The sequence below is a fragment of the Lepisma saccharinum genome, chromosome 9, assembly GCF_977018435.1.
Source record: "Lepisma saccharinum chromosome 9, izLepSacc3.1, whole genome shotgun sequence".
Taxonomy (NCBI): Eukaryota; Metazoa; Arthropoda; class Insecta; order Zygentoma; family Lepismatidae; genus Lepisma; species Lepisma saccharinum.
The window spans coordinates 80,826,895-80,854,238 of NC_139237.1; the positions used below are offsets into that span (position 1 = coordinate 80,826,895).

Here is a 27,344-nt window from a genome sequence, read left to right on the forward strand (position 1 = left end):
AAATCATTAAAAGAGCGCTCTAATATACAATGATTTCTCCTACCATGTACCCTAACATACAATTTAACATAACAAGTAAAATTTCGATTCGTCTATATATACCCAACAAAACTCAGAAACTGTCATACGCGAGAGCTTATATTTTGCAACAACTATAATTACCCAACACTAGCAACAAGAACAAAAAAAATATATCAATTACTTGTATAATATTAATTAGTAACTTTAGATAATATTAATTATTAGTTTTCAGTTGTAATTAATTTTAAAAAACATTTAATAACATGTTAGGTGATGATAACCAAGTGCAAAAAGCATTGCATTTTTTTTTTTTACACACAAACAAAGCACCCCTTAATTCACAAAACCTCTAACAGATGGCAGATAGTTACATGGTTCTAGTTAGGATGATGATTTTTGGGTTGTTGGATTCGGGTTGAAGAAGACTATTTGTTGTAGTAACCACAGTATTGTTATTTGTTTTTTTGTGTGTTTTCTGTTCTGTTACGAGAATTTATATAGGTTGTCATAGAACCCTCCAATTCATGACTTGGGAAAATTCTGTTTGCTGATTCATCATGTACACCTATACGTGAGTAAAAGTATGAATAGAACCTATGCTCGGAAATCCAAAATGGCGACCGGAAGTGGGGTTATCTTGGAAACGGTAAGACTTAGGAAAAATCTGTTTGGTGATTCGTCATGTACACCTATATGTGAGAAAAAGTATGAATAGAACCTATGTTCGGAAATCCAAAATGGCGACCGGAAGTGGGGTTATCTTGGAAACGGTAAGACTTAGCAAAAATCTGTTTGCGGATTCATTACGTACGCCTATATGTGAGTAAAATATGAATAGAACCTATGTTCGGAAATCCAAAATGGCGACCGGAAGTGGGGTTATCTTGGAAACGGTAAGACTTAGCAAGAATCTGTTTGCGGATTCATCATGTACACCTATATGTGAGAAAAAGTATGAATAGAACCTATGTTCGGAAATCGAAAATGGCGACCGGAAGTGGGGTTATCTTGGAAACGGTAAGACTTAGCAAGAATCTGTTTGCGGATTCATCACGTACGCCTATATGTGAGTAAAATGTAAATAGAACGTATGCTCGAAAATCCAAAATGGCGACCGGAAGTGGGGTTATCTTGGAAACGGTAAGACTTAGGAAAAATCTGTTTGCGGATTCATCATGTACACCTATACGTGAGAAAAAGTGTGAATAGAACCTATGTTCGGAAATCCAAAATGGCGACCGGAAGTGTTGTTATCTTGGAAACGATAAGACTTAGCAAAAATCTGTTTGCGGATTCGACGACTGCAAGATCAAGAACGTTTATCTCAAGAATGGAAGGAACGAAGTGTTCCCGCGCGAGAATTACAACCTCGACATGACCAAAGATGATTACCTCAAACTTTACGAAGCTTACACGGCTTACAAGCGCGTGACCGAGGGAAGCGTGGACATGTACTACACTCCCAGCGAATTCAAAATCCGCAGGCCGATGTTCGTCATCAATACCACAAAAAGGAAGCAGGTGGTGGTCAACGATCGCACCAACATCAAGGTCGTCTGCGAGTTCCACGATGCCTTGCCCGAGGATACTCCATGTAGTGTCATCCTGGTCGCAGAGAAGTCCTTCGCGTACGACGTGAAGAACGAGAGGGTCACGGAGCAGTTTTAAAAAAATCGTAAAAAAAATTTGCCACATACTAAAAAAAAAATCAACACCCAACACATTTTAGGTTATATAAAATTTGTGAAAACCTTAAAATACTGAAATATTAAAACAAACAGAGTCCCTTGTAGGTTAGTTCGGTGCGTAAATAAAAAAATGATAGGTTAAGTTATATCACTTAGGATCGTAAAAAAAATTAAAATATCGTAAGAAAAAAAAGATAGGTTAAGTTATATCACGTAAGATCGTGATATACCTACCAAGTACGAGTGGGGAAAAAAGTGGTGCAGTGAAAATTTGTACTAAAACATCGCTGAACGCTAAAACATCGACAAAAAATTGTCAAAATATGTCAAAAACTGATATTCAATTGATAAAACAAAGGGATACCTACAAAGTACGGCGTTGAACCGCTTAATATACACTACTGGTGTTTAGATTCCACAACATTTCAGTAGCTGTAACAAGTAAGGAGTTTAGTTGCCACAACATTTCAGTAGCTGTAACAAGTAACGTGTTTAGTTGCCACAACATTTCAATAGTTGTAACAAGTAAGGTGTTTAGTTGGAAGAACATTTCAGTAGCTGTAACAAGTAAGGAGTTTAGTTGCCACAACATTTCAGTAGCTGTAACAAGTAAGGTGTTTAGATTCCACAACATTTCAGTAGCTGTAACAAGTAAGGTGTTTAGATTCCACAACATTTCAGTAGCTGTAACAAGTAAGGTGTTTAGATTCCACAACATTTCAGTAGCTGTAACAAATAAGGTGTTTAGTTGCCACAACATTTCAGTAGCTGTAACAAGTAACGTGTTTAGTTGCCACAACATTTCAATAGTTGTAACAAGTAAGGTGTTTAGTTGGAAGAACATTTCAGTAGCTGTAACAAGTAAGGAGTTTAGTTGCCACAACATTTCAGTAGCTGTAACAAGTAAGGTGTTTAGTTGCCTCAACATTTCAGTAGCTGTAACAAGTAAGGTGTTTAGTTGCCACAACATTTCAGTATCTGTAACAAGTAAGGTGTTTAGTTGCCACAACATTTCAGTAGCTGTAACAAGTAAGGTGTTTAGATTCCACAACATTTCAGTAGCTGTAACAAGTAAGGTGTTTAGTTGCCACAACATTTCAGTAGCTGTAACAAGTAACGTGTTTAGTTGCCACAACATTTCAGTAGTTGTAACAAGTAAGGTGTTTAGTTGGAAGATAATTTCAGTAGCTGTAACAAGTAAGGAGTTTAGTTGCCACAACATTTCAGTAGCTGTAACAAGTAACGTGTTTAGTTGCCACAACATTTCAATAGTTGTAACAAGTAAGGTGTTTAGTTTGAAGAACATTTCAGTAGCTGTAACAAGTAAGGTGTTTAGTTGCCACAACATTTCAGTAGCTGTAACAAGTAAGGAGTTTAGTTGCAACACCATTTCAGTAGCTGTAACAAGTTAGGTGTTTAGTTTCCACAACATTTCAGTAACTGTAACAAGTAAGGACTTCAGTTTCAAGACCATTTCAGTAGCTGTAACAAGTAAGGTGTTTAGTTGGAAGAACATTTCAGTAGCTGTAACAAGTAAGGTGTTTAGTTGCCACAACATATCAGTAGCTGTAACAAGGAACGTGTTTAGTTGCCACAACATTTCAGTAGCTGTAACAAGTAAGGTGTTTAGTTGCCACAACATTTCAATAGTTGTAACAAGTAAGGTGTTTAGTTGGAAGAACATTTCAGTAGCTGTAACAAGTAAGGTGTTTAGTTGCCACAACATGTCAGTAGCTGTAACAAGTAACGTGTTTAGTTGCCACAACATTTCAGTAGCTGTAACAAGTATCGTGTTTAGTTGCCACAACATTTCAATAGTTGTAACAAGTAAGGTGTTTAGTTGCCACAACATTTCAGTAGCTGTAACAAGTAAGGTGTTTATTTGGAAGAACATTTCAGTAGCTGTAACAAGTAAGGTGTTTAGTTGCCACAACATTTCAGTAGCTGTAACAAGTAACGTGTTTAGTTGCCACAACATTTCAGTAGTTGTAACAAGTAAGGTGTTTAGTTGGAAGAACATTTCAGTAGCTGTAACAAGTAAGGAGTTTAGTTGCAACAACATTTCAGTAGCTGTAACAAGTAAGGTGTTTAGTTGCCACAACATTTCAATAGTTGTAACAAGTAAGGTGTTTAGTTGGAAGAACATTTCAGTAGCTGTAACAAGTAAGGTGTTTAGTTGCCACAACATATCAGTAGCTGTAACAAGGAACGTGTTTAGTTGCCACAACATTTCAGTAGCTGTAACAAGTAAGGTGTTTAGTTGCCACAACATTTCAATAGTTGTAACAAGTAAGGTGTTTAGTTGGAAGAACATTTCAGTAGCTGTAACAAGTAAGGTGTTTAGTTGCCACAACATGTCAGTAGCTGTAACAAGTAACGTGTTTAGTTGCCACAACATTTCAGTAGCTGTAACAAGTATCGTGTTTAGTTGCCACAACATTTCAATAGTTGTAACAAGTAAGGTGTTTAGTTGCCACAACATTTCAGTAGCTGTAACAAGTAAGGTGTTTATTTGGAAGAACATTTCAGTAGCTGTAACAAGTAAGGTGTTTAGTTGCCACAACATTTCAGTAGCTGTAACAAGTAACGTGTTTAGTTGCCACAACATTTCAGTAGTTGTAACAAGTAAGGTGTTTAGTTGGAAGAACATTTCAGTAGCTGTAACAAGTAAGGAGTTTAGTTGCAACAACATTTCAGTAGCTGTAACAAGTAAGGTGTTTAGTTGCCACAACATTTAAATAGTTGTAACAAGTAAGGTGTTTAGTTGGAAGAACATTTCAGTAGCTGTAACAAGTAACGTGTTTAGTTGCCACAACAATTCAGTAGCTGCAATAAATGAGATGTTTAGTTGGAAGAATATTTTAGTAGCCGCAATTATTGAGGTGTTTGGTCACCAGATCATTTCAGTAAACTGTAACGAGTCAAGTATTTGCGAAAGGTAAACTCAGAATTGCACATATCGTTGCGATTTCCAATATACGACGGGCAAATTGTACATTTCTATAAATGGTTTTCACACGCACTAACCAACATGATTGGCTTTTCGAGACGAGGAAATATAATGAAAGCTAATGAAAGAGGACGCTGAATTTTGGTACACACTGATCACACGAATTGCAAATGGAAGCTAAACAAAGCTTGATGTTTAATCAAACCAATTGTTTGAAAAAATGTCGACGAACTGTGGATCGAAAAAAAAAGACAAAGTGTGGGGGAATGGGATGCATTTCGATGCCGTCTCTGCTATTCAAATATGGCAGTGTAAATATATGATTAACGATTTCCGGGTTAAATTTTCACTTTACTCTCTCTCTCTCTCTCTCTCTCTCCCTTCTCTCCCTACTGTACAGAACACAATTGAAAACGTGACTTTCCCTCTTTTTTTGTTATAAATATCAATGGCGTATCCCAACTGCCTATGCATTTCGGAGTGCCGTTGTGTGATATGATGGTATTTGCTCCAATGAGAGCAAAGTGAGATGAGAAATTAGCATGAATAGATTGATGTTTTGTTGGTCCGCGTCCGCTAATGGATCTCGTAAATACGTTCGGAACAATGCTTGCAGTGTAGCCAACCATGAATAATTAAACAGAATTGTTATATGTGGTGAAATAACTTTATGTGGGCTAGTGTCGTTATCTGGATGCCGTATACGTGCACTCTGGTTAAGGAAGGAAAAAAATCAGAGGGTGTGGGAGTGGAGATTCTAATCAGTGACGGGGAAGGGTAAAGGGGTGGATATTGCGTCACTAGGAGACAAAGTATCGGAGGAAAAAGAACGTCTAATTGTCATAGTTGCCAGGTATAACACTCTGGCCACACATATGATGTAAGGTACAGCCAACGGTATAGATAATAGTTGGCATATTATCCATAGCTATTTTCATTCTTTTTAAATCTACATCCTATGTTGTTTTAATGAATGGAACTCTGTTGATGCGAAGCAGGTGTTGTACTATGCTAATTGACGTTTCAATTTAAATTTATGATCATCACGTTGTGGAAAACAGAGTAAATGAAGCTGGTGATGGACAATTCGCTTACTAGTATATTTGCAGTTCGGTGTACAATCGCCTCACAATGTACAGCAAGAATTTACTTCTTTACACAGAATTTTTGTCCAAGGTACAGTTCGATCAATATCGTTAGATTCCCTTTTAAGTAGAATTTTCTATTTCTTCGCATGTTTGTAATTCATTTTACAAAACGTTAAAAAGTGTTCAACACAATTGCTCTGTATAAATTACTACTAAATTCTTCGATTCTACGTGGCCTGTGGAACGTTCTGTTTCTCCGACATTACCTGAGTGAAGATTAGTCACAATAATATCTATATTGGAGCATTGTGGTTGGTTTAAAACTTCGAAAATATTATTTTTTTTAAAAAAAAAAACACTTTACATTGGATCAGTGATTTCTTATGGATTGTCCTGGTAATCGTCCCTAATTTTAATTGGGCGACAAGGCCAGGACCTCGTGGAGAAAGCAACGATCCCAGATCTTGAGATATCGACCCCAGAGGTCGCCCTCATCCTCACGACCCACCCGTCCCCTCACAAGTCTTCAGGAGGCTGAGGTCTGCCCTCATGGGAGTCTCTCTTCGGGTGATGAATACTTCTGATCGACCCTTCAGATTATGCTTTCGCGACAACAAAGTGTGAAAATAATGTTTGAATTTTTCCCTTTAACGTGGAAATGAGAATAAGTTGTGCGACTATAGTCCTTGACAGTGTCGTAAGATCAGAAATGCTAACTTTTACTTCTAAAACTTCGGAGTGACAGTATGTTTATTGAAATGTTTAAGGACAGTTGCGCCCTCTTAAGGACTGCAACTAGAATATGTCGTGCTTCCTGACGCACGAGTCTCTTTCTGTATTAGCCAATAGAGAAGCAGTTTGAACTCACCTGTCCGGTGTCCGTGTCGAATTTATACAATCTAAGTCCGGGGTTGTTCGCTCCGGTCGGAGATCTCCACGGCGTAACAGACGGAGACAGGAATATCGAGGAGATTGGATTCCCTGAAAAATAAAGAAAACAAACTATGAACATACATTTTTTGCAGGGAGGTTAGGCAAAATTTGTTTCAATTACAATGTATTCTTCTATAATATAAAGCGACATGTGCAACCTCTGGATTGGATCATCGCTAGAAGTAGAACACGGGATTCCTTCCAAGTCAACAAATAGTGTTAATGACAAGAGGAAAGGTGCTCTCTCCAAACGTAGTGTTTTAATAGGTGTAGATTAGAATACTGCGTGGGATCACTTTCGTTCGCTCGAGCGTATGCAATAGAATATAATTTTAATGTCGCATTAATCGTAGACACACACATGAAAAATATTCGTTCTGGCAGTTTCAGCCCACAATCATCTGTTTCAATTTTCATATGTCACTGTACTGGTAATAGATTGAACTACATTTTAACATGGAGGAGATCATGACTATATTTACTTAAATTTCAATTTCACTTGAGGACCCACTACAAGACAAATTATGGTTGTACGTGTACGTACTACAGGGCTTCGAGCGTATACCGCTTGCTTTGCCTGTCCGAGCGTTATTCGCTCGTTCAAAGAAGCTCTGTTCTGTACGCTACCTAGCGTCGTACGGGCGAACTATTTGGCGCTCGAGCGAAATCTTCTCTGCAGCACTAGTGTAAATAGGAGAAGCACTCGGATAATGTCTCATTAATATTCTACTCTAATATACAGTAGAAACATTTTCACTAACTTTCAGAGGAAGCTTAGATAGTGTAAAGTTGAAACAAATGCAGTTATGCGTTCTGAAGAAAAAAGAAAATATGATCTTCCAAGGAGCAGAAAACAGCTTAGCATTCGGGAGTAGAGACGGTTACGATGGACATTGTTACAGTGCTTAATAAGTAACTACTTCAAATCAACAAAGGGTAACAAGTAGTTTTAGAACAGGAAGAAAATATGTACAGAAAACGTCAAATTAACAGTCACATACCAAAGTAGCGATAGATCTGTGGCAGCCCGAGAACAAATTATTGGTTGTTGCTGTGGTATTTGTTTTGAGAGCAACAATAGTGTTCATTCAACAATAACAACATAAGTGTTCGACAATGCTCATTCTCTACGGAAGGATGTTAACAATGCAAGTCGTGGAATGTCTATCGGTGCAGGTATGAGTCTCGCAACTCAGAGTTTCTCCGGTCACTGGCGGGGTGAGCGCAATGGAATTGCGAAATACGAGGACAAAAGAGGGGCCGCCACTGATCGAAAAGGGGATCATTGATTGATTGAGTTGGTGTTTTTAAGTCCACTTTATGCACAGTAAGGCTAATTGGGACTGGACCTACAGTTTAAAGTGGGATCCGAACCTCTATGTGTCTCCACCGGGTATCGAGCCCGGGACCCCTTCATTACAAGGCGACGACCCTACTACTGCGCCATTGGGGAGGCCCGAAAAAAGGGGATCAGATCGCTTGGAGAGGGAGTCGAGTTGGATGTCTTGAGAGGCTGGGGGGGGGGGGTAACCGAACAGGGTAAGTTCCATCTTCCCTCGTGTGTCTACCATTCTCAAACACAACGTATAAGGGTTCATAAACATATTTCATTTCCTTTATTTAATCTGGTGAAGTGTGTACTCCATCGCAGTCCCTTTTGGTGGACATGTGCTAAGCGAGCCTTTAGGACTACGTTACGGAGTATACTTCGAGCGCATGGTTATCTATTGTTTTCGTCCGCTTCCTGCACAGACTTCTCTAACAGAGTATAGAGAGTTAATTAGTTTATAAAACTAACCAACTTATTTATGGCATATATTTTGATAAGAAGAATGAATGGATTTATTCTACTTTGCGTTTTTGCCAGTTTTGACTAATTGCAAAGGTGAGGATGGATGGTGATTAGATGAAGTAGATAAGGACAACCATAAACACGTATGGCCAGCACACAACACAGGTTTCATAGACTATTATACTGGCTAGAGATCCAGACGCCAGGGTCTCGGTAGCCTGCAAAATGCAGTCCAAGGTGTAATACATGGAACAGAGGTTCATATTCGGGTGTCTTAAACAAGGATCACCCCATTATACCCCTCTGAGAAGAGGGATAGATGGTTATCTTCTTTTCTCATTCCCACTCGACAAATCGCCAGGTGCTTGGGCTTGCTGATGTTGATGTCTTCCCTCTCGAAAGGTTAAAGTACACTACCTCTGGTCTCCAGGTGCTTTCCCTGGTGTTGATGACTACACCAAGAATTGAGTTCTGCTCCAAAGTTCAAGTGCACATAACATATTATAAATGCACACTGTGAAAAATAATGTTAAAAAAAAGCAGTTGTCATCTTACATTACTCGGTTTTGGTGATGATGAACACGGTTTTTTGGTGTTAATTCAAAATTTGCTATCTTTGGTTCTTGTTGCACCATTGGCTGTTATGCAACAATAGCTATACACTCTGTCCAAGTAGAACTCGAGGGGCTCGACCAATGCACGCGTGAGGAGGGAATTGAGTGAGTGGAGGGGAAAACACGTCTGCAACTACCACCCTTTTGCAGCAGCGCGCACTGCTTTGCTCCACAGATTCCCGAGACAGTGTAGCACTCTACGACGAAAACCTATCAGTAGTTGTTCAAAATGGCGGCTCACAACGTCGATGTAGGCACGACAGTCTCTCGTCCACTCTATCATCCCTGGAGTCATGCTGACCATACGCAGCAAGGATTCTTGCCAGAAGGGGATTCAAGGAGTGTCGTAAAATGCTACGATACACTGCAGTAATATCCGCATTAAATCTAGAAGCCGCCTCATTCAGTAATGTTATTTCACCATCATAGGCAGCCCCCATCTACTATTGGCTTATAACTTTTTAATGACGCGCATCCGTAACAGGTTCCTTATCTCATATTGGTACTTCGAGCGGTGTCCATCCACCCTGCAAGTTTCAATCAATGTCACGAAAACACCCTGTATATACAGGGTTATTAAAAAAGAAAGAGCAGATTTCAAATGTTTATTTCTCACGAACTATAAAAGATAGAAATAACGTGCCATACATCAATGGATAGAGGAAGGTTCAAAGTTTTATAATCCTGCCTATTAGTTCCATCCAATACCTGGAATGGCGTTTTTTATAAAAGGTAAAATGGAGACTCTACACGAGAAGTTGATTTGTTTGCTGCAGTTTGCGAAGAGTGAATCCATCGTTCAAGTGCAACGTGAATTTTCTGTGAGGATGCATTAAAGACAAAGTGTATGTACCACCTCTGCCTGCTACTCTTGAAGATGTGACACATCGAATTGTTGTAGCTATCAATTCAATAACTAGGAGCCAGTTAATTCGTGTGTGGCAAGAAATGTAGTACCGTTTTGATGTTTGTGGGGCAACACATGGTGCTCATGTTGAGTGCATACATTAAAACTTTCAACAATAAAACTTTGAACCTTCCTCTATCCATTGATGTATGGCACGCGTTTCTATCTTTTATAGTTCGTGAGAAATAAACATTTCGAAATCTGTTTTTTTTTTTTAGTAACACTATATTTTAATATGCATATTATATTCCGTTAATGCGTATGCAACAATGAGTGGAATCTATACACATTTCAATGCATACATTAAGCCTCTGAGTGATAATTTTGCATCATGTATTTCCACTGTGATGCCCACTGATTCAATAATAATGGAAGATTCAGCTCTGACAAAGAGATTGAAAGTAAAGATGGTAAATTACATAATTAGATAATGAATCCCTTTGTCGAAATTCTAACAATATGCCATGAAAGCCTTTCTCTGTGCAATGATGACCTCATAATTAAACCGACGCTACTGTTAATCGAATTAAATATACACTAAATTTGTAAATGAAAAGTCTTAATTACAGCAACAGGATTCAAATGAAAGGCGAACATGTGCATACAAATGAACCTTGCATATTGACGCAATCGAATGCTCAACTGCCAATGTTTTACATAGGAATGACTAATGGGGTATGGTCATAGGAAGGGTTGATTACGTGCTCTCGTGACTAGGTCTGTCCGACCTCGTAAGGCGAGCCAAGTTTGAGAGGACGAATCAATGCGCAAAAGGGTATGTAGTAACATGAACGAAACAATGCTCTAGGTTTCATATTGGTATTTCCTTTGTATGCGTGTTGTTGTTTTGTTTATCTCTCGCTTGCTGATTCTTAACTCGCCTCTTAGCGTATTTTGCTTGTTCCTGCTTGCCTCATCCCTTCCACTCCTATTTTGCCACTGGACTCGTCCAGTCGCCGCACGCGCAATTGCGTTGAGGGTCGAGACAGGCAGACGACCAATATACGTATATCTTGTGACTGTATCGACGCCACAAGTGTCCAGGAATCCCCTTTTGTTAAGTATCACTATTGCGTGCCGTTTCCCTAATTTGGCAAGGGTCCTTCCCCATTGCGTAGTACTTACGTCGTCGCGTTGTAATCAAGGGATCCCGTGTTCGATACCCCGTGGAGGCACATAGTAGTTCGGACTCCACTTTATGCTGTAGGCCTAGTCCTGATGAGTCCATATGTGCATAAAATGGGCTTTACTCTGTTGTAATTCGTACCACAGGCTTGGTAGGTAGTTCACCTAAGTCAGGCAGACTGCTCTCCTTCTCTCCTTCCCAAAGTGCTCTTGCCTGTCTCTAATCAAATCGACCCCTGCCAGTCTGTCCGCTCCTCTAAACCCCAGTCCGTGGAGACTTCCTATACGCTGATACGTGAGTTTTTACCTTCCTATTATTGTACACAGCTTACTATTTGTTTACCTGTTGTAAACCTTGTATCCCCAATATATCAGGAAGTGGAAGTCTGCTTAACACTCGACTGTACATAATTCAAATACCTGAGAGAGGAGTGGACAGTTAGAGTAAAGAAGTGAACTGGTGAATTGAAGCTTCCAGAGAAAGTTAAAATAAAAATAAAGAGTAATCCTATGGATCGATACGTTCCGCCGCTCCGGGAAAAAAATTCCCATGTTGAAAATTTAGTTCAAAAGCTCCATGATGATTCAAGTTCTATGATTAGCTTATTTATAAAAAGATAAACACACAAAAATATATAAAAAAAACAAAAAGGAAAAATAATACGATATTGCAGGCCAGCGAGGATCTGTCGCCTGGAGCCACAGCCAGTATAATTCTCTCCGCCAGTGTCTCTTCATCCATTTCACCTGCCACCATCCATCCCCATCGTTACGATTACCCAAATGCACCAGAAGAATGAGCAAAACAACTCAACACCACTTACCCACAAATCTGCGCTCTTCTAATAAGATAACATCACCTCGTCAAACCGTCAGATCTGAGACACCATCCCACCGACAAGAACATAATTCCCCAGCTATTGTTCTTCACAGCCTCTTCGTCACTTAAGCGTCATCCCCCGTAAATTTGACGCGCGAATTCCGGAGCACGGCTTATTCTGTTTCCGTAAAATATAAGGCGCTCCTTCCGCAGTCATTCAATCACTTTTAAGGGTAGGAAGCGATGCTGTTTTTTTCCCTCTTCCTCTTCTCCAGGAAGAGACAGTCTCGAGGCACGAGATGTTCCTGAGGGAGTGAAGGGAAATGTATTGTTTGACTGCAACCATATTATCAGGCATAAAAGCCCCCGCCATATCTTTCCAAATAAACGCGATGTCTCCAGCGATCGTAAGACAGGGTGCAGGAAGCCTTCGGTCCCGAAATTTATGAGAGCGGAATCGTCCGTACGGAATCTAGAAGCTCGCTGGGAAAGGCCTGGGACGATGGGATCCGGCTAACGGAGCACAAAGGAAAGACGAAGGGTGAGGGGAGATTTATTGCTCTATAGATCTTGATATAAAAACATCGATTTTTAGCGTGTATGCGGTGTATCGCGATACATCAAATGCGACAGTGTGTCCGGGTATGATGATGTGCTATATATTATTACCTTGCCTTCCCCACCCCTTTTTCCAGGAAAGAAAGAGGTTCTTTAATGTAGGCTTAGCTTGAGCAAGCATTGCGAGTGGAGTGCCTTGGTTTAGATGTTAGCGTACGCCAATGCTGAGAGCCGTAGTCAAGATGGTCATTGAGAAAAAAAGGCGTGAAAATAGCAAAAAGATAAAAAATACGAGGGTTGAGATATAAATCAGAGCAACAATTTTTTTTTCGCGAGAATGCGGGACAGGCACAAAAATCCGAAATACACAAATGGAAAGGGCAGTGCAGTGTCTTACGGGAGTACATCATTCGCTACAGTTTCCACCATCTTCCTGTGGCATTCACTGGCTACTTTGAAACACGAACACCGTTCACTCCGTGAACGGCGGCTGACTCAACAAAGAATTACCTCTGCCCTCTGTACAATAACTGTTCATCACACGGCCACCTAGTGACGTGTCCACATACTGCGAGTGTCATGTTCTTCGGGACATACGATCATAATGTGCTACCACCGTTTAACTTTGAGAAAAAAATATAGTTGACAGAAGTTATGTCCCAGCCCTCGTGGTCACGCCTTGTTAAAGTACTGAAACCCTATTAAATTAATACTGTCATCGGTTTGAAACGAGACCAAATTTGGTACTCGCGCATTTCGTAATACGAAAGCCATATCATTGCAACGATGCCAAAACCTCAAATGTGCCAATTTTGACCTTTTTCACCCAGTTGAGTCTGACTGTGTGACCTAATATACAGGCATAGCTAGAGACATCTTTGAACAAGCAAGCAATATCTACATTAATCAGCTACTGTTTCCTATATCAATATCCCACCCCTACTCTGCTTTAATGTCATTTCAAACAATCTGATTCGAAGCTATTTCATGTTGACACTGTTCTATTCTGGGTAGCAAATATCTGTCTGTATTCCGGTCTATTTCTCTTCTCTGCAATATACAGCGAGCAGTTGAAAGACCAGGAGAACATCTTCACTCGCAGAAATGCGAGAAGAAGCTGCAACGTTCCAGACAGGAGAACAATATTCGATGACGTGTGAAACAAAGGTCTTGTCAAACGCAGTGAGAGTATTGATCCCGGCAAATCCGTTCAACATGCCCAACATAGACATTTCCCCTTTTGGCACGTGTAGATATGTGGTCCCTCAAGAGCGTAAGGAGAATTCTCGTAAGGAAAGATTAGCTTCCATCGTCTGTTTTCCAAAACAGCTTCATCCATGCTTCAACATAGCTTTCTTTCTCTCGCGATGAATGTCAAACAAACCCGTGTCTTCAGCAGGATGAAATTTGATTCTGAAGAATATTTGAAGATTTAAATAGACTACATACAGTTATACCATGAGCAAGTGACCCGAATGATAGTGTCAATACTTCCATCTTTCCACACCCACAGTACGTTTATTTTCCAAGTAGATAACGGTGCTCTAGGCATACGAGATGCATGTGTGCTGTTCACAAATTCTGTCGCAGAACCAAAAACTACAAAATTCAACATCTTCCTCAATTAGCTAAAGAATTAGTATCATCTGCTCAATTCATAGGACCAGATTAGATGTTCCTCGCTGTGTGGTAAGTTTTCTGATTTTTCCTTCATATCGATTGGGGAATTTGCTCTAAACACCGAATTCATACCAAATGGGGTACATTGTTCAGCAAACTGAGAAATGGCCAGATGGTCGGTTGAATGCTTGCCCGAAGGGGTACATACTTCAACAACCTGTGAAATGACCAGATGCTCGGTTGAATTCATATCAAATGGGGCACATACTCCCAATAACCTGCGAAATGGCCAAATGCCGGGTTCAATTCATACCAAATGGGGCACATGCTCCAACAACCTGCGAAATGACCAAATGCTGCGTTCAATTCATACCAAATGGGGCACATGCTCCAACAATCTGCGAAATGGCCAAATGCTGGGTTCAATTCATACCAAATGGGGCACATGCTCCAACAACCTGCGAAATGGCCAAATGCTGGGTTCAATTCATACCAAATGGGGCACATACTCCCAACAACTTAATGGCTAAATGCTCGGTTTATTTCATGCTAGGTGTGATTCACCGTACAAAACAGGTGAAGAGTAAGGAGGGGCTTTGCTGAGCGTTATTCGTGCAATTTGAAGATGAAAACACAATTCACCACTGCCTCAACGGTGAACACGACATTTTCTCGGACAAAGGTTTAAGATTCATATGTAAACTTCTTTGTTGGGCTTCAATGAATAGTTTACCTAGCATATAATCACAATTTTTCTCGCAGGTACTGTAAGGTATGTACATATTTCGAGAATTCGTGGACAATTTCCACAACTCATGTCAGACAAAGCCCCTTTGAAAACGTTAAAGTTGCATTAAGAGGCTTAGCTTGCAAAAGAAATAGGATAACATCTGCCATTTCTCAAAGACCGCGACTTCTTCAAAGATAAATAGCATTTTCAGCTGTCACGGGCAGAACTCCTTTGACTAATGGCTTGAAAGCTGAAGGCTGACGGATGTCGAGAATAAATGGAAGCCTGACTTTACGGTGCATTTGTATTTCATTGCATTTGTTGGTACAGCGGGTATTTTGCTATTTTAGTAACTGAAATTTGCAGTGTTTATTAAGCTTGTAATCGAAGTACTGAATTTTACAATGAAATAGATGATATACTAATCTGATCAATGCTACGCTCTGATCACCTTTACAATCCCTCATCCACAATGGTTGCCCCCCCCCCAGTACCCATTTATTAGAAGCTGGGTGTACCCCCAGAACCCCTCGATGAAAGGACATTGCTGGAAATGTTCCCATATGAAATCATCCACCATATATTTTGTTTCTGAGTGTTTATTTTGAAGTAACTTTATACACGGAAAGCCTAATCGGGACTGGACCTACAGTTTAAAGTGAGATTCAACCATAATGCGCCTCCACCGGATATCGAACCCTAAACCGCTGTATTACAAGGTGACAACGTTACTACTGTGCCACTGAGGCCCCGCATATATTGTGGAATGACTCAAGGGAGACATCGATACTCGGCCAAGCGACACAATTATACATTCCAGCAATAGCGGAAGCAAGTGACGTCAGGAGACGCAGCATTCCACAAAACACAAAACGTGCATGATCGACAAGCGACGAACCCGGAAGCAGGGTTGTTAAAGGTCTAGGAATTTTAAATAAATTCAATTCCGGTCCAGGGGAGAAAATCAGCAAGCGTTATTAGGTTGTGGACCGTAAAGAACATTTTTATCTCTAAAGTATTTCTATTCGGTCCAGGAACCTTTATTCCAGGATCAATTTAAATACGGTCCAGGAACTTTTTTTCAGAATCAGTTTAAATAGGGTCCAAGTTCCGTATTGAAATGAAACAATACGCAACTTGGATCGACTACGGACCTGACGATAAACAATTATCCACTTGTGAGCATGAAAGACTAATCCAGGTGCTGGCTGTCTCGAGAATCTAAGGTACAAGGTAGAAATGGGCGAAACGCAAACGCTGCAGTCACGTTACCACTCTCCATGTAGCCCCATTTTCTCGTGCGCGTTCCTTCACTTGGTTGTAGCAGCACTGCCTTTCCCTGTTGTAATATCCGCTGGGAACACAGCAGCCTCACGTTACCTCATCGACGGCTCCTATTGGCTGCGGTTCCTGGATCGGATGCCGGAGCAACACGTGACTCAACACGTTTGAACTCAATGTGACGTCACACTAATGTAGTCCATTGTGTTATGTACAGTAACTCTTCGACAAGGGAGTTTTTAAATCTGGCACACGAGAGAACAACAGCGTTTTGATTTATTCCCTGCGCTAAGTTTTCTACAACCGCAGTGTGACATTCCAATGTAAAACGTACTTGCGGACATTTTTAGAAGGCAACTTGTAATCGGTCAAGCCTGGTCTGTAATTGTAAATAAATTAAATCCCCGACTGGGAGAGAAAATCTTCAAACGTAAACGAGTTCTAGACAGTGTATAACCTTTTCATATTTAAATAATTTCAATTCGGTCCAGGAATCTTTTTTCGGATCAATTTAAATACGGTTCAAGAACCTTTTTACAATGTAACAATACGCAACTTGGACCGAATTTAAATTGTGCGAGAAAAAAGGTTCCGGTCCTGCAGCGGAACCCAATAGAACCCATTAGAATTTATCGGTTCCTGTATCTTTAACAACCCTGCCCGGAAGGCTGAGTCGGCGTCTGAGCAACGCCGCATGGTAGGTTAAAAGGGGTAACTTCCAGCATTCAGGGGTCATTCAATTAGTAACGAGCAGCCAGCGGCGAGCGACAACACAAGCATCAGTTCGAAAGGAGCTCTAGGCTCTCGAATCGCCGTCTCGCTGACGGCAACGGCTACGTTACTAAGCGTATCGGCCGTATCTGTCTACAGTCAACTTGGCTAGTACTGCTCGCCGACTCGGTCACATCGACCAGATGCAGCCCGGAGCGGTAACCAGTAGCCAGAACCCACACATCATCAACCTGCCACAGAAACTGAAGACTGTGGACCAGCGAACCCAGGACTCGGAGATCTGTCACCTGACGTCCGCTTACTAATCGCCTAGCTGTGAGGTAAGATGCATCATCGACAACCCTAGATTCCTTCCTCTCTCTGCTTGGGCTAAGTTGGGGAGATTGTAGGGGCAACATAAAACGTACCTAGATCTATCATCAGGCCCCCTTAAGCGTCCACGAGTTCGATCCTCGCATGGAATGCTCATGAAACCAGTGAACGCAACATGGTGGAAATGGGGGCAACAATCCCAGTACTTCTCGCAACAATATATATTAGTGGGCACTAGAGCTCTTGACAACGAAAACCCCATTTATTTTTCTCGGCTCGCCTCTGATCCCCAATTAGGATGTTCAAAAAAATTTAACCTTTACTCGGCCAATGGGTCACATATATGCGTAGTAGGCCGATGGGTCACTGGTGACCTATCGTGCTGATTAAAAAGGTCATGTGCTTTTAGCACCTTCATACTTGTATGTGAGGTTGTAAACGCTGACAGATGTTTAGATAAAACTTTGAAATGTCATGTGGAAGAAAACCCACCCACCCAGGACCCTCCCCCTTTACCCCCGACTCCAAAGTTACGTATCGAAGCTGGCGCGAATTTTAAATATGTACACTTATTTGACAAAGAATGTTTATAACTCGTAGACCAGTCTACTTCGGGTAACTTTTGTGTTGCAGCTAAAACATCAGGACATGCAACCGTTAATGAATCAAAACGCCAAAGGCAATAAGAGGGGTTCGGTGGGCCGCGGCCCCCAACTTTCAATGAAAATATCATAAAAATGGGGAGTTTGCCCCTCTTCCCCCGCTATTTTTAGAAGGGGACGCAAACTTTAGCCATATTTTCAAAGAATGGTCCTTTCCTAACCGAATGAAAGTCATTTCATGTATCTGGGTGCATTACATTATTGAATATGTGAAAAAGCTCCCCGTTTTTATGAATTTTTTTTCATTGAAAGATGGGGACCGCGGCCCACTTAACCCCTCTTATTGGCTTTGGCGTTTTATTTCCTGCACGGTTGCATGCCCTGATGATCTATCTGCAAAACAAAAGTTACCCGAAGTAGATTTCTCAAATAGTCTCCGAGATATAACGTTTTTCTGAAATAGGTGTAAAAATTTAAAAATCGCGCGCAAAGAATTGATGAAAGGGCACTCACAAAGATGACCCACGCCGGGTTTGAATCCGGAACCCCTGGTATCGTAGCTCGCTGTGCTAACCATTCCAACACGAAGGCCGGCAAATGGACCTCAGGCTAACATACGCTGTATAAATGTATAATTGTGCTTAAAAAAAAGTGTTATTTCATGCCAAAAAAGCCTTTTCATTCTTGCAGTTGCATTAAGATTTAGCATTTTTTCAGAGCTACTCGCTAAAGAAAAGAAAGCTTGCATATCTTAGAAGCCACTGAAACTCTTCCAGTATTCGCTTGGTTTAACGGAATGACGTTTCCCTCCGACGAGAGAGTGGTGAAAATCCCAGTTAGGGAGGAAGTGTGGAGAAGTGTAAAGCGGAAGAGTGATGGGTGCGGTGGATTAGGAGAAGGATATCAGTAAGCTTGATGAAGTGGGTGCGGAAGGAAACGGAGCGCTTGAAACAGGAAGGAGGAGACAGAGATAATCCAAATACCTTGGGGCGAAATGGAAGAAGTATGTTGTCTCATGAAACAGATTTCTGCACACGTGTCTCCGCGTATCCCACTTTCGCAGAGAGAGAGAGAGAGAGTTGGAGATCTCCAAGGACCAGAAACGTTAAGAAGCACATGACCCAAAAATGTTCAGGATTTGTGTCCGGAAATGAAGCGATTCGTTTTCGGGGTTCTTTTTTCCTCACTTCTGGCTAATCGTGATGATATGATGGGACACTCACAAATGAACACGCATGCCCAGCTCGGTTCTCGAACCAGGATCCTTTTTGTGGGGAGGACTTTACTCGAGCGCTCAACCGTGATCGGATATGGAGGCTACAATGATGTGTAAGAACAATGGATATTTGAAAAATGTGTGAGTGTGTGCGTCATCGTTGGAAATCTTAGAAATTACTGCGCCACGTTGGCTCAAAAATAACTGCGTGACATTTCCTTAGAAGATCAGAGTTCCACAAGAAAGTAAACGAGTCGTACTCGGTCAGAAAAACAACAGCGTGACAGTCGCTCGGAAAACACTCGCTCAGAAAAACTTCAGTGTGACAGTCGCTCGGAAAAGTAAACGAATCTCAGTCACATGGAACAACAAAAGTGTGACTTTCGCTCGGAAAGGTAAGCGAGTCACCGTCACTCGGAAAAATATACCAGTCACAGTCGCTCAGAAAACAATAGTCTAACGCCCAGAGAAACAACATTCCGACAGTCACTCGGAAAGGTAAGTGAGTCACAGTCGCTCTGAAAAAAATAAGACCGTGATATTCGCTCGGAAAAAAATAATAGTGTGGCTCGTAAAACTAAGAGAGTCACAGACAGATGCTCGTAAAAATAACAGCGTGACGGTAGCTCGGAAAAGTTAGCAAGTTACAGTTGCTCTGAAAAGTAAGAATCACAGGAGTTGGGAAATAAAACATCGTGGCAGTCGCTCTGAAAAACTAACGACTCCCAGTCGCTCAGATGAGTAGGCGAATAACAGTCGCTCGGAAAAACAACATGTGACAGTAGCTCGGAAAAACAACATGTGACAGTAGCTCGGAAAAACAACATGTGACAGTAGCTCGGAAAAACAACATGTGACAGTAGCTCGGAAAAACAACATGCGACAGTCGCTCGAAAAAAAAACAACATGCGACAGTCGCTCGAAAAAACAACAGCATGAGACAGTCGCTCGAAAAAACAACAACATGCGACAGTCGCTCGAAAAAAAAACAACAAGCGACAGTCGCTCGAAAAAAAAACAACATGCGACAGTCGCTCGGAAAAAACAACATGCGCCAGTCGCTCCGGAAAACAACTTGCGACAGTCGCTCGGGAAAACAACATGCGACAGTCGCTCGGGAAAACAACATGCGACAGTCGCTCAGTCGGTCTTAAAAGTCGCTATAATCACCTGACACTTTCAAGATTTGTTAACTCTTAACTGTCTCATCACACACATTGTTCAAGCAGCATGCTACATACGTCTGTTGGCAGGATGAAGTGAGGAAATCAGGACGACGTGTGGACTGAATAGTTTCATTATGTGATTACGTGACATGATTGCCATGAATTGCGTGATATGCGAGGAGTCAACTCAAGATAACAAGGTTTTCCCTTATGATTGTTGTTCTGATGGCGCTCGTTATTAGCGTCACACTGCGTTTGAATTGCGACAACAGTGGAAACAGGATTAAGGGTTGGAGGGAGGCTTTCTATCCGATTGCGTCGGCAACAGGTGAAGTTGCCAATATGCTCTTTGATTGAATTCGTTGGTTTGTCATTCGAAGCAAAATTGCTATGCTTTCCCGTATTAAAAGTACAGAATCGAATGCTGTAAAGTACCGCAAGATGTCTCTCGCGACGAGAAAGAAAACAAGAGGTTTGAAACAAAAGAAGGCGAAAATAACGTGCCCCAAAAATATAGTCTATTATGGCTTGTTTTCATGCGAGTAAATTTTATGACTTCTTATAATGGGTTCTTTGATTTATGTTACTATAATTACTTTTAATGAATATTTCTCTTTGAAATATTGTTTTCGTTTGTTCCAAAGTTCACTTTATGCACAAAAAGGCTAATCGGGACTGTACCTACAGCTTAGAGTGAGAACCGAACCACCATGTGTCTCCACCGGGTATCGAACCAGGAATTTCTTGATTACAAGGAGACGATGTTATAGAATTTTTTTGTAATTTTTTAAACTTTCTCCCTGCATAAATCGACTGTGGAACTCACCCAGCCTCTAGGAAATGGGTACTTGTGGGATAAAAGTGGCCGAAGAGTGGTGTTGATCAAAATCACCTTTGCAGATGGTCGAGATCGTGAATGTGTGGGGGCATTATCTTCACATACCCCTCACAGAGAATTCGAAGTGCATTAAAGCGAATTTGATGCATTTTAGTGCATAAAATGACATATCTAAACGTGTAATCTTGGATCTGTGTCATTTGAGACATTTATTTTGATGCATTTAGGTGGATCTTTTGGTTTGATACATTTTTAATGTGTCGTTTGAGTAAAACAAATGATGCACTTTTGTGTGTCAATTGACACACTTTGAGTTCTGTCTGTATGTGCCTTCATGGCACGGCTAACTTTACCTTTTATGTGTGTCATATCCTTTTCATAAGCTCATCATGGTTATGGAGGATTAGAGGGTTAAGTTAATGTAGTAATCCCTTTCATGTACAGGGTGTTCACAAATGTATCCCCTAATTATAAGCAGGCACTGCGTAACTATCGATGATTGTATGCACATGTCTCAAGAACGAATAACTCAACATTTTTGTGACGCCTCGTTGGAATATTATATATGCCTTCTTTGTACTCACACTAGAGGAGAATCTTCAAGAGTTGCGACTTCACATTACTCGTGCTTTCGATTTCATCCCGTCGAGTATGACGGAGATGGTGTAGCGTAAGTGGATATATTGCTTTCATGTTTGCTACGTGAATCCAGTATCTGTGAGATAAGCATGAAAGACCCTTTTAATTGATTTAGTTTATTTTAATTCGCTTTTCGGTCATTTTTGGCTAACCACGAATGTCAGGATGAATAATGATAAGATTAGATGGATGAAGGGAGAAACATAGGGACAATACGATCCCTATATGGAATCATACTGGTTGTGAGTCCAGTCGCCAGAGCCTCGCTAGTCTGCAAAATACAGTCCAGAGTGTACTACGTTGAAGGGGGGGTGGCATTTGGGTATCTTTGCGGGCAATCTGACCTCCCTCCATACCCTTTTCTTATTCTAAAATATTTGCAAATTCACGTATTAATAGCTAAGATAATGTGACGTCATTATGTGCACAGCTGACATGCTTTCGGCTAATTTTATTTGTCGTGTGCAAGGAAATACCCACCACGAATCGATCCTTACATCTGCAAGTTTGTCATAAATCACGAATGCCTTGTGTTAGCAGCATATCCCGCCCACCCGCTTGAATTCCGCATGCTTACATGATCAATCATGGCTGCTTGAAACCACAACAGTTTGTGAGTAGGTGAAACAACTACATAACTGGCCGATTAAAAATTTAATTTCAAATTTTCTTGTGCCTAAAACATTGGCATATTTCGACACGATTGTACAATAATAAACCATTTTTCAAATTGAGGAACATAAAATAAATACACTTTAATATTATTCTTTGGAATTTAGAAGCTGTAAAATGTCTAGATATTTTCGACTTCGCTTCTTCCTAAATATTAAGGTTGATTTTCTAGAGGTGCGTCCGTGATTTTCAACGTACACTATTATGACGTCACGTGGTCCTTAAATCTCTGACGAGCAAATCGTAGTAATGCCAATGGTTTTATGTGCTAATAGGTCTAATTGTCGTTTTAAATGCTATATTGGTCCCAGGTTCGATACCCGGTGTAGGCACTTGGCATAGTGGTTCGGATCCCACTGTAGGTCCAGTCCCGATTAGACTTAAAACAGCAAATCAATCAATCAATCAATTAAATGCCATATTGGTCAAAGAGGTTCTTCAGATCTGTCTTATATGTAGCCCACATTTATGAAAGCTTTCAATCTACCTCGAAAGAAAATTCCCGAGGGAAAAAAAAGTGTTCTATCAACTTACATCTTTCTGGAGGAAGTAGTGTGATCGGCACTACGTTGTAATTGCCGGACACTTATGAAGGAGCATACAGAATTGATATTTGAAATAAACAACTAAGTTAATTTAATTCATGAAAGATTAGATAAACATACTTACCCTTTTCATCATAGATGACTCTGAAGGAATCTGAGTGATGGTGACCAAAGAACTGCCCTGCTATGACGTCAGAGTATTTTCTCACGATATCCAGGTATCGCTTGTTGAATCTTGGTACAAAGGAGCCGTAGTTGTAGTGGGTATTCGTGTATTGTCTCTCGTGCATTCCTGGTGGGATATGACCTACGAGGTACACCTGTAAGAAGAGCAACATTAGAGCCGTTAGAATTTCACAGATGGTTCATCTAGATAATGTCACGTATTTATACAATGAAATTGACCAGAATGGGGGATAAGGGATATATAGTGGAAGGAAAGGGACAAAGCATACACTGAGAAAAAAATAGGTGTGTTTGGAGTGAGTTTCGCTCCTTGGAGGCTTTGAAGGTCAGAATACTCGGAATCCTCACCCTATTGAGTGAGTTTCTCCTCCCTACCCAAGGGTGAGTGCAGGTCTGTCTTGAAAACCTTCCCTATACACCTCTTTAGGTGGGTTTCGGCTACACCATGATGCCACATGTACAAACTTTCCTACTGAAAATCCACTCGCAGACCTTGTCACAGCGAAAGAATTTTGCCGAAATGGCAACATTTGTGGTCCTGGACCACTGCTAGGCTCTCCGATGCAATTTGTCTACCTGCTGAACCCTTTTCCCAACAAATAGCACCCTGAAGCAGTTCTCTAAATATTCAACAGAGGCGCTGTACTGCAAGTGGCGCTGGTTCGAGTGACCAGCTCGTGAAACACTTTCAAAACAGGAAAAATATGAGCTAATCATGTAGTGACCTAGCAAATAAACCTACCAGTTTGAGATCCCTGTGGTGTTTCAGCCTCGTGGAGTCTCGCCGGAGACCTTCTTATAAGTTCGTGGATCTTGGTTTCGGATCTTGGTTCCTTCTGCCTCCTGGAGACCATCATTGCCATCAGCTGGATTCGAACCCGGCACCTTTTTCTCCAAACTCTTGGGACACTTTTCAGGAACATATATGTCATCCCCGGGAAATGAACCAGGTAGTTTAGGATATTCCAATCTCTTTAACTCCACCTGGAATTGAACCCGGCACCTCTGGTTCCTCTAGACACCTTCTCTTTTTGTTTCCAACTTTTCATCAGCACCGGGGATTGAATCCGGAACACTAGCTTCATGGCATGGCCACTGGACCACGACGTCGACGCTTAATCATAGAGTTTTTCTTCTACTTATTCAGCTACAGCGAGAATGATTGGAATAAATAGAAGTCGTACAAACTCTGAAAAAGTTCTCGGCTATGCGGGGATTCGATCCTTCGAACTCGAGCACATGGAACATCTACCTTAACCACCGGGCCACTTGCTTTGAAATAGACTTTCACTGCTATTTCTCTAAAGAAAGTGTCTGCAAATTGAAATAACACAACTCCGGAACCTTCTGAAAAAGTTCTTGGCTATGCGGGGATTTGATCCTTCGAACTGCAGCACATGGAACAGCTTCTATAGCGACCAGGCCACGCTGCCACTTGCTTTGGAATGGACATTTACTGCTATTTCCCTAAGGCAAGTGTCTGTAAATTGAAATAATCCCATTTCCAGAAAGCGACAACCATTTGAAAAAAAAAAAAATATTGTCCATGTGGAGATTGGATCCTACGACCTTTTCTACGAGGGGCACCTGTTTTTATTATTGTTGTTGTTATTGTCAAGTAATGCTGAATCAATTGCGAGTGAGAAGGCATCCATAAGAGCATGATTGGCCTATAGGTTATGATGAGAATGGACATGGGGTGATTATTTTCTCCAATCTTGCATTCCTCCTGGGCGAGTGGAGGAAATGATTACATGGCGTAACGAAGGTTATTGTCCAACCAAGCTCTGTGCATCACTGTCGTATTATCCATCTTGCTGCTGGTTAACCTACCTTTTTCCATATTTTTTTATTCATTAAGCTTTAATATGTGGTTTGCTCGTTTTATATTATGCAAATTATTAAAACAAGCTTCTAAACCAGAATTTTAGTAAAATGTTTGAAGAAGTTAAAGACTGGTTTACGTACCCCCCTGATCTTTCTCCATCGCATCTTTCTGATGACCAGCATGTCACCTCACTGATTGTACGCGGTGAGGGCGAAGGGGGAGTGGCTATTAAGAAAAAACGCCGCCGGTGGGAGAGCACTGCTTGTTCCTTCCTGCTTTGTGCCGCGCTTGACAGAATCAGTGTTGCTACATGTGGAGAAATTTCCCTTGGTCCAGTGTTAGGTAAAAGGGGAAATTTTATGAAAAATTGCCTGAAAATTTGAAGTTGTCGGACTTCTATCTAAAGTGTATAATAAATATATCAGGGTTGCTACGGTTTTTTGATTATGAAATTCCCTGATATTTCAAGGTTTTCCAGCCCAAAAAATGAACTTTTTTCAGACATGTTCATCATCATGATTTTTGTTTTTGGATCTTGTGTTTTTCAATTAAATATTATGAACATTAATATTCACAACTTGTTTTTACCAAATTTCATTCTACACACAAAGAAACACGTGAAGATTCAAAGAGTATATGTAAAATTACAATCGGCATCAAATGTATATTGGGGTGCTACAATTATGTGCATCTAGCCTTCAGGCTAAGTAACAGAGGTACATTATTTCACCATAACAGATCTCCACAACATAAAAACAGAAAATGTTCATAAACCATACACAATTTTTCATTTTCTGGCAGATTTACAGAGTCGTGGAAAATGCTGCTTTTTTTGCTTACATTTATAAGTACACAGCATCTGGAGACATTTTTGTTGCGTATAGGAATTCTGTAGGAAATGGCGAAAAGACTATGATCTATAAAATAATAGCCGATAACATCATCTTCACCAACCTTCAATGACTTTAGTTATCAATCAGATATCTGGACTGCAAGTTTTACTTCGATATTCCTTCTAATGTCTAGTATTATAAATGTTAAAAAAGTTGCTAAACTGAATCTTTTTGGGTGTGGAATCACAACAACCGAAGACAGAAGTGTAAGTGAACTGCTTGTTCATTTTGCAACTTTTTCTGTTACAGACTCCAAAATGCAAAATTCCTTGACATTTTCCTGATTTTTCCCTGACAAGTCAAATTCTCTGACATTTCCCCGTCTCCCAGGTGCGTAGCAATTTATGCAGGGTTATTACAAATGATCTTTCCGATTACAAACTTGGATAACTCACGTTTAATAACACTCAGATACATGAAAGTGGTATCAATGGAAAGGGAAACGCGAAACGTTTTGTATTACATTTGGTTCACATCATCACATTACATGTGCTCAATGTGAGCTTCCTGTGTCACGCGACACACATCGAGACTGTAGTCCAATTCCTGCCATACACGTTGTAACAGGGACGATCCACTAATGCAACGGCCTCTGTGATGCGAACACGAAGATCCTGGATGGTAGGTGGTAAAGGTGGCCGATACACTTGTCGTTTGACAAAACCCCAGAGAAAAAAGTCACAGGGTGTAAGGTTGGGGGAACGTGGAGGCCAACGCAAACGTTCATTATCGTCACGGACAGCACGCCTAATCCATTTCTTTGGTAGACGCCTATTCAATTCACGTCTGACATCTAAGTGGAAATGTGGTGGTGCCCCATCCTGTTGAAAAATTAAACCTGCGACATCCTGTTCCAGTTGTGGAAGAAGCCATGTCCGTAACATTTGTAGGTATGAAATCCCCATGATTGTGTTCTCGTCGAAAAAGAAAGGGCCATTCACCTTTTCATGGCTGATAGCGCAAAAAACATTCAGCTTGGAAGAGTCGCGTACATGCTCCACACAAACTCTAGGCATAGGCGTGCGCACGGGGGGCAAACGCCCCCCTAATCATGGGCATCTGCAGATATTTTTCTACTGAGAGAGAAGCAAGGACATTTCCCATGAGGCATATTACCTCAATTATAGTGTTGCCCCCTCTAAAAACACTCCTTGAATTTGAAATTATCGCATTCCTGAATCCCCATTATAAAAATTAATGTAAATTACTATGACTGAAATCAAATTATACCTGTGAAAATGTACTTTTAGGTTGACATTCGATTTCAAAGGGGGAGATGTGGCCATCCTTGCCCCGCTTCCAGACGTCCATGCCCCTATATTATTATATTTTCACTTAGAAATTTAGGATAGAGGAATGTTATCACCGTTATTATACGACATTATACTCTTAAAGAAAATGAAGTATTTTCAAGTCGATGGGAGTTCAAAGCAACTTTGGGGAAAGGGGTGGAGTGGCGCAACCACAGGGGTCAGGGTGCATTGCCCCCAACCTTGGACGGGAATCAATTTTAGGGCAGGACAAAAGGATACTCAAGATGGAATTAGTTTTCACGTCTATCTTGCATTATTTCCAGACGGCCAAGAGC

At 40.9% G+C, this 27,344-nt stretch overlaps 1 protein-coding gene across 1 annotated transcript in view; it reads right to left on the reverse strand.

The window, feature by feature from the left end:
- Window positions 1–27,344, reverse strand: part of LOC145992190 (acid sphingomyelinase-like phosphodiesterase 3b) — a 563,426-nt gene that overhangs the window by 41,442 nt on the left and 494,640 nt on the right. The window contains exons 6-7 of the mRNA XM_083128510.1: window positions 22,974–23,169; window positions 6,616–6,728 (exon numbers count right to left, since the gene is read on the reverse strand). Of these exons, the coding sequence (XP_082984636.1) occupies window positions 6,616–6,728; window positions 22,974–23,169 (309 nt within the window). The remainder of the gene's footprint in view (window positions 1–6,615; window positions 6,729–22,973; window positions 23,170–27,344) is intronic.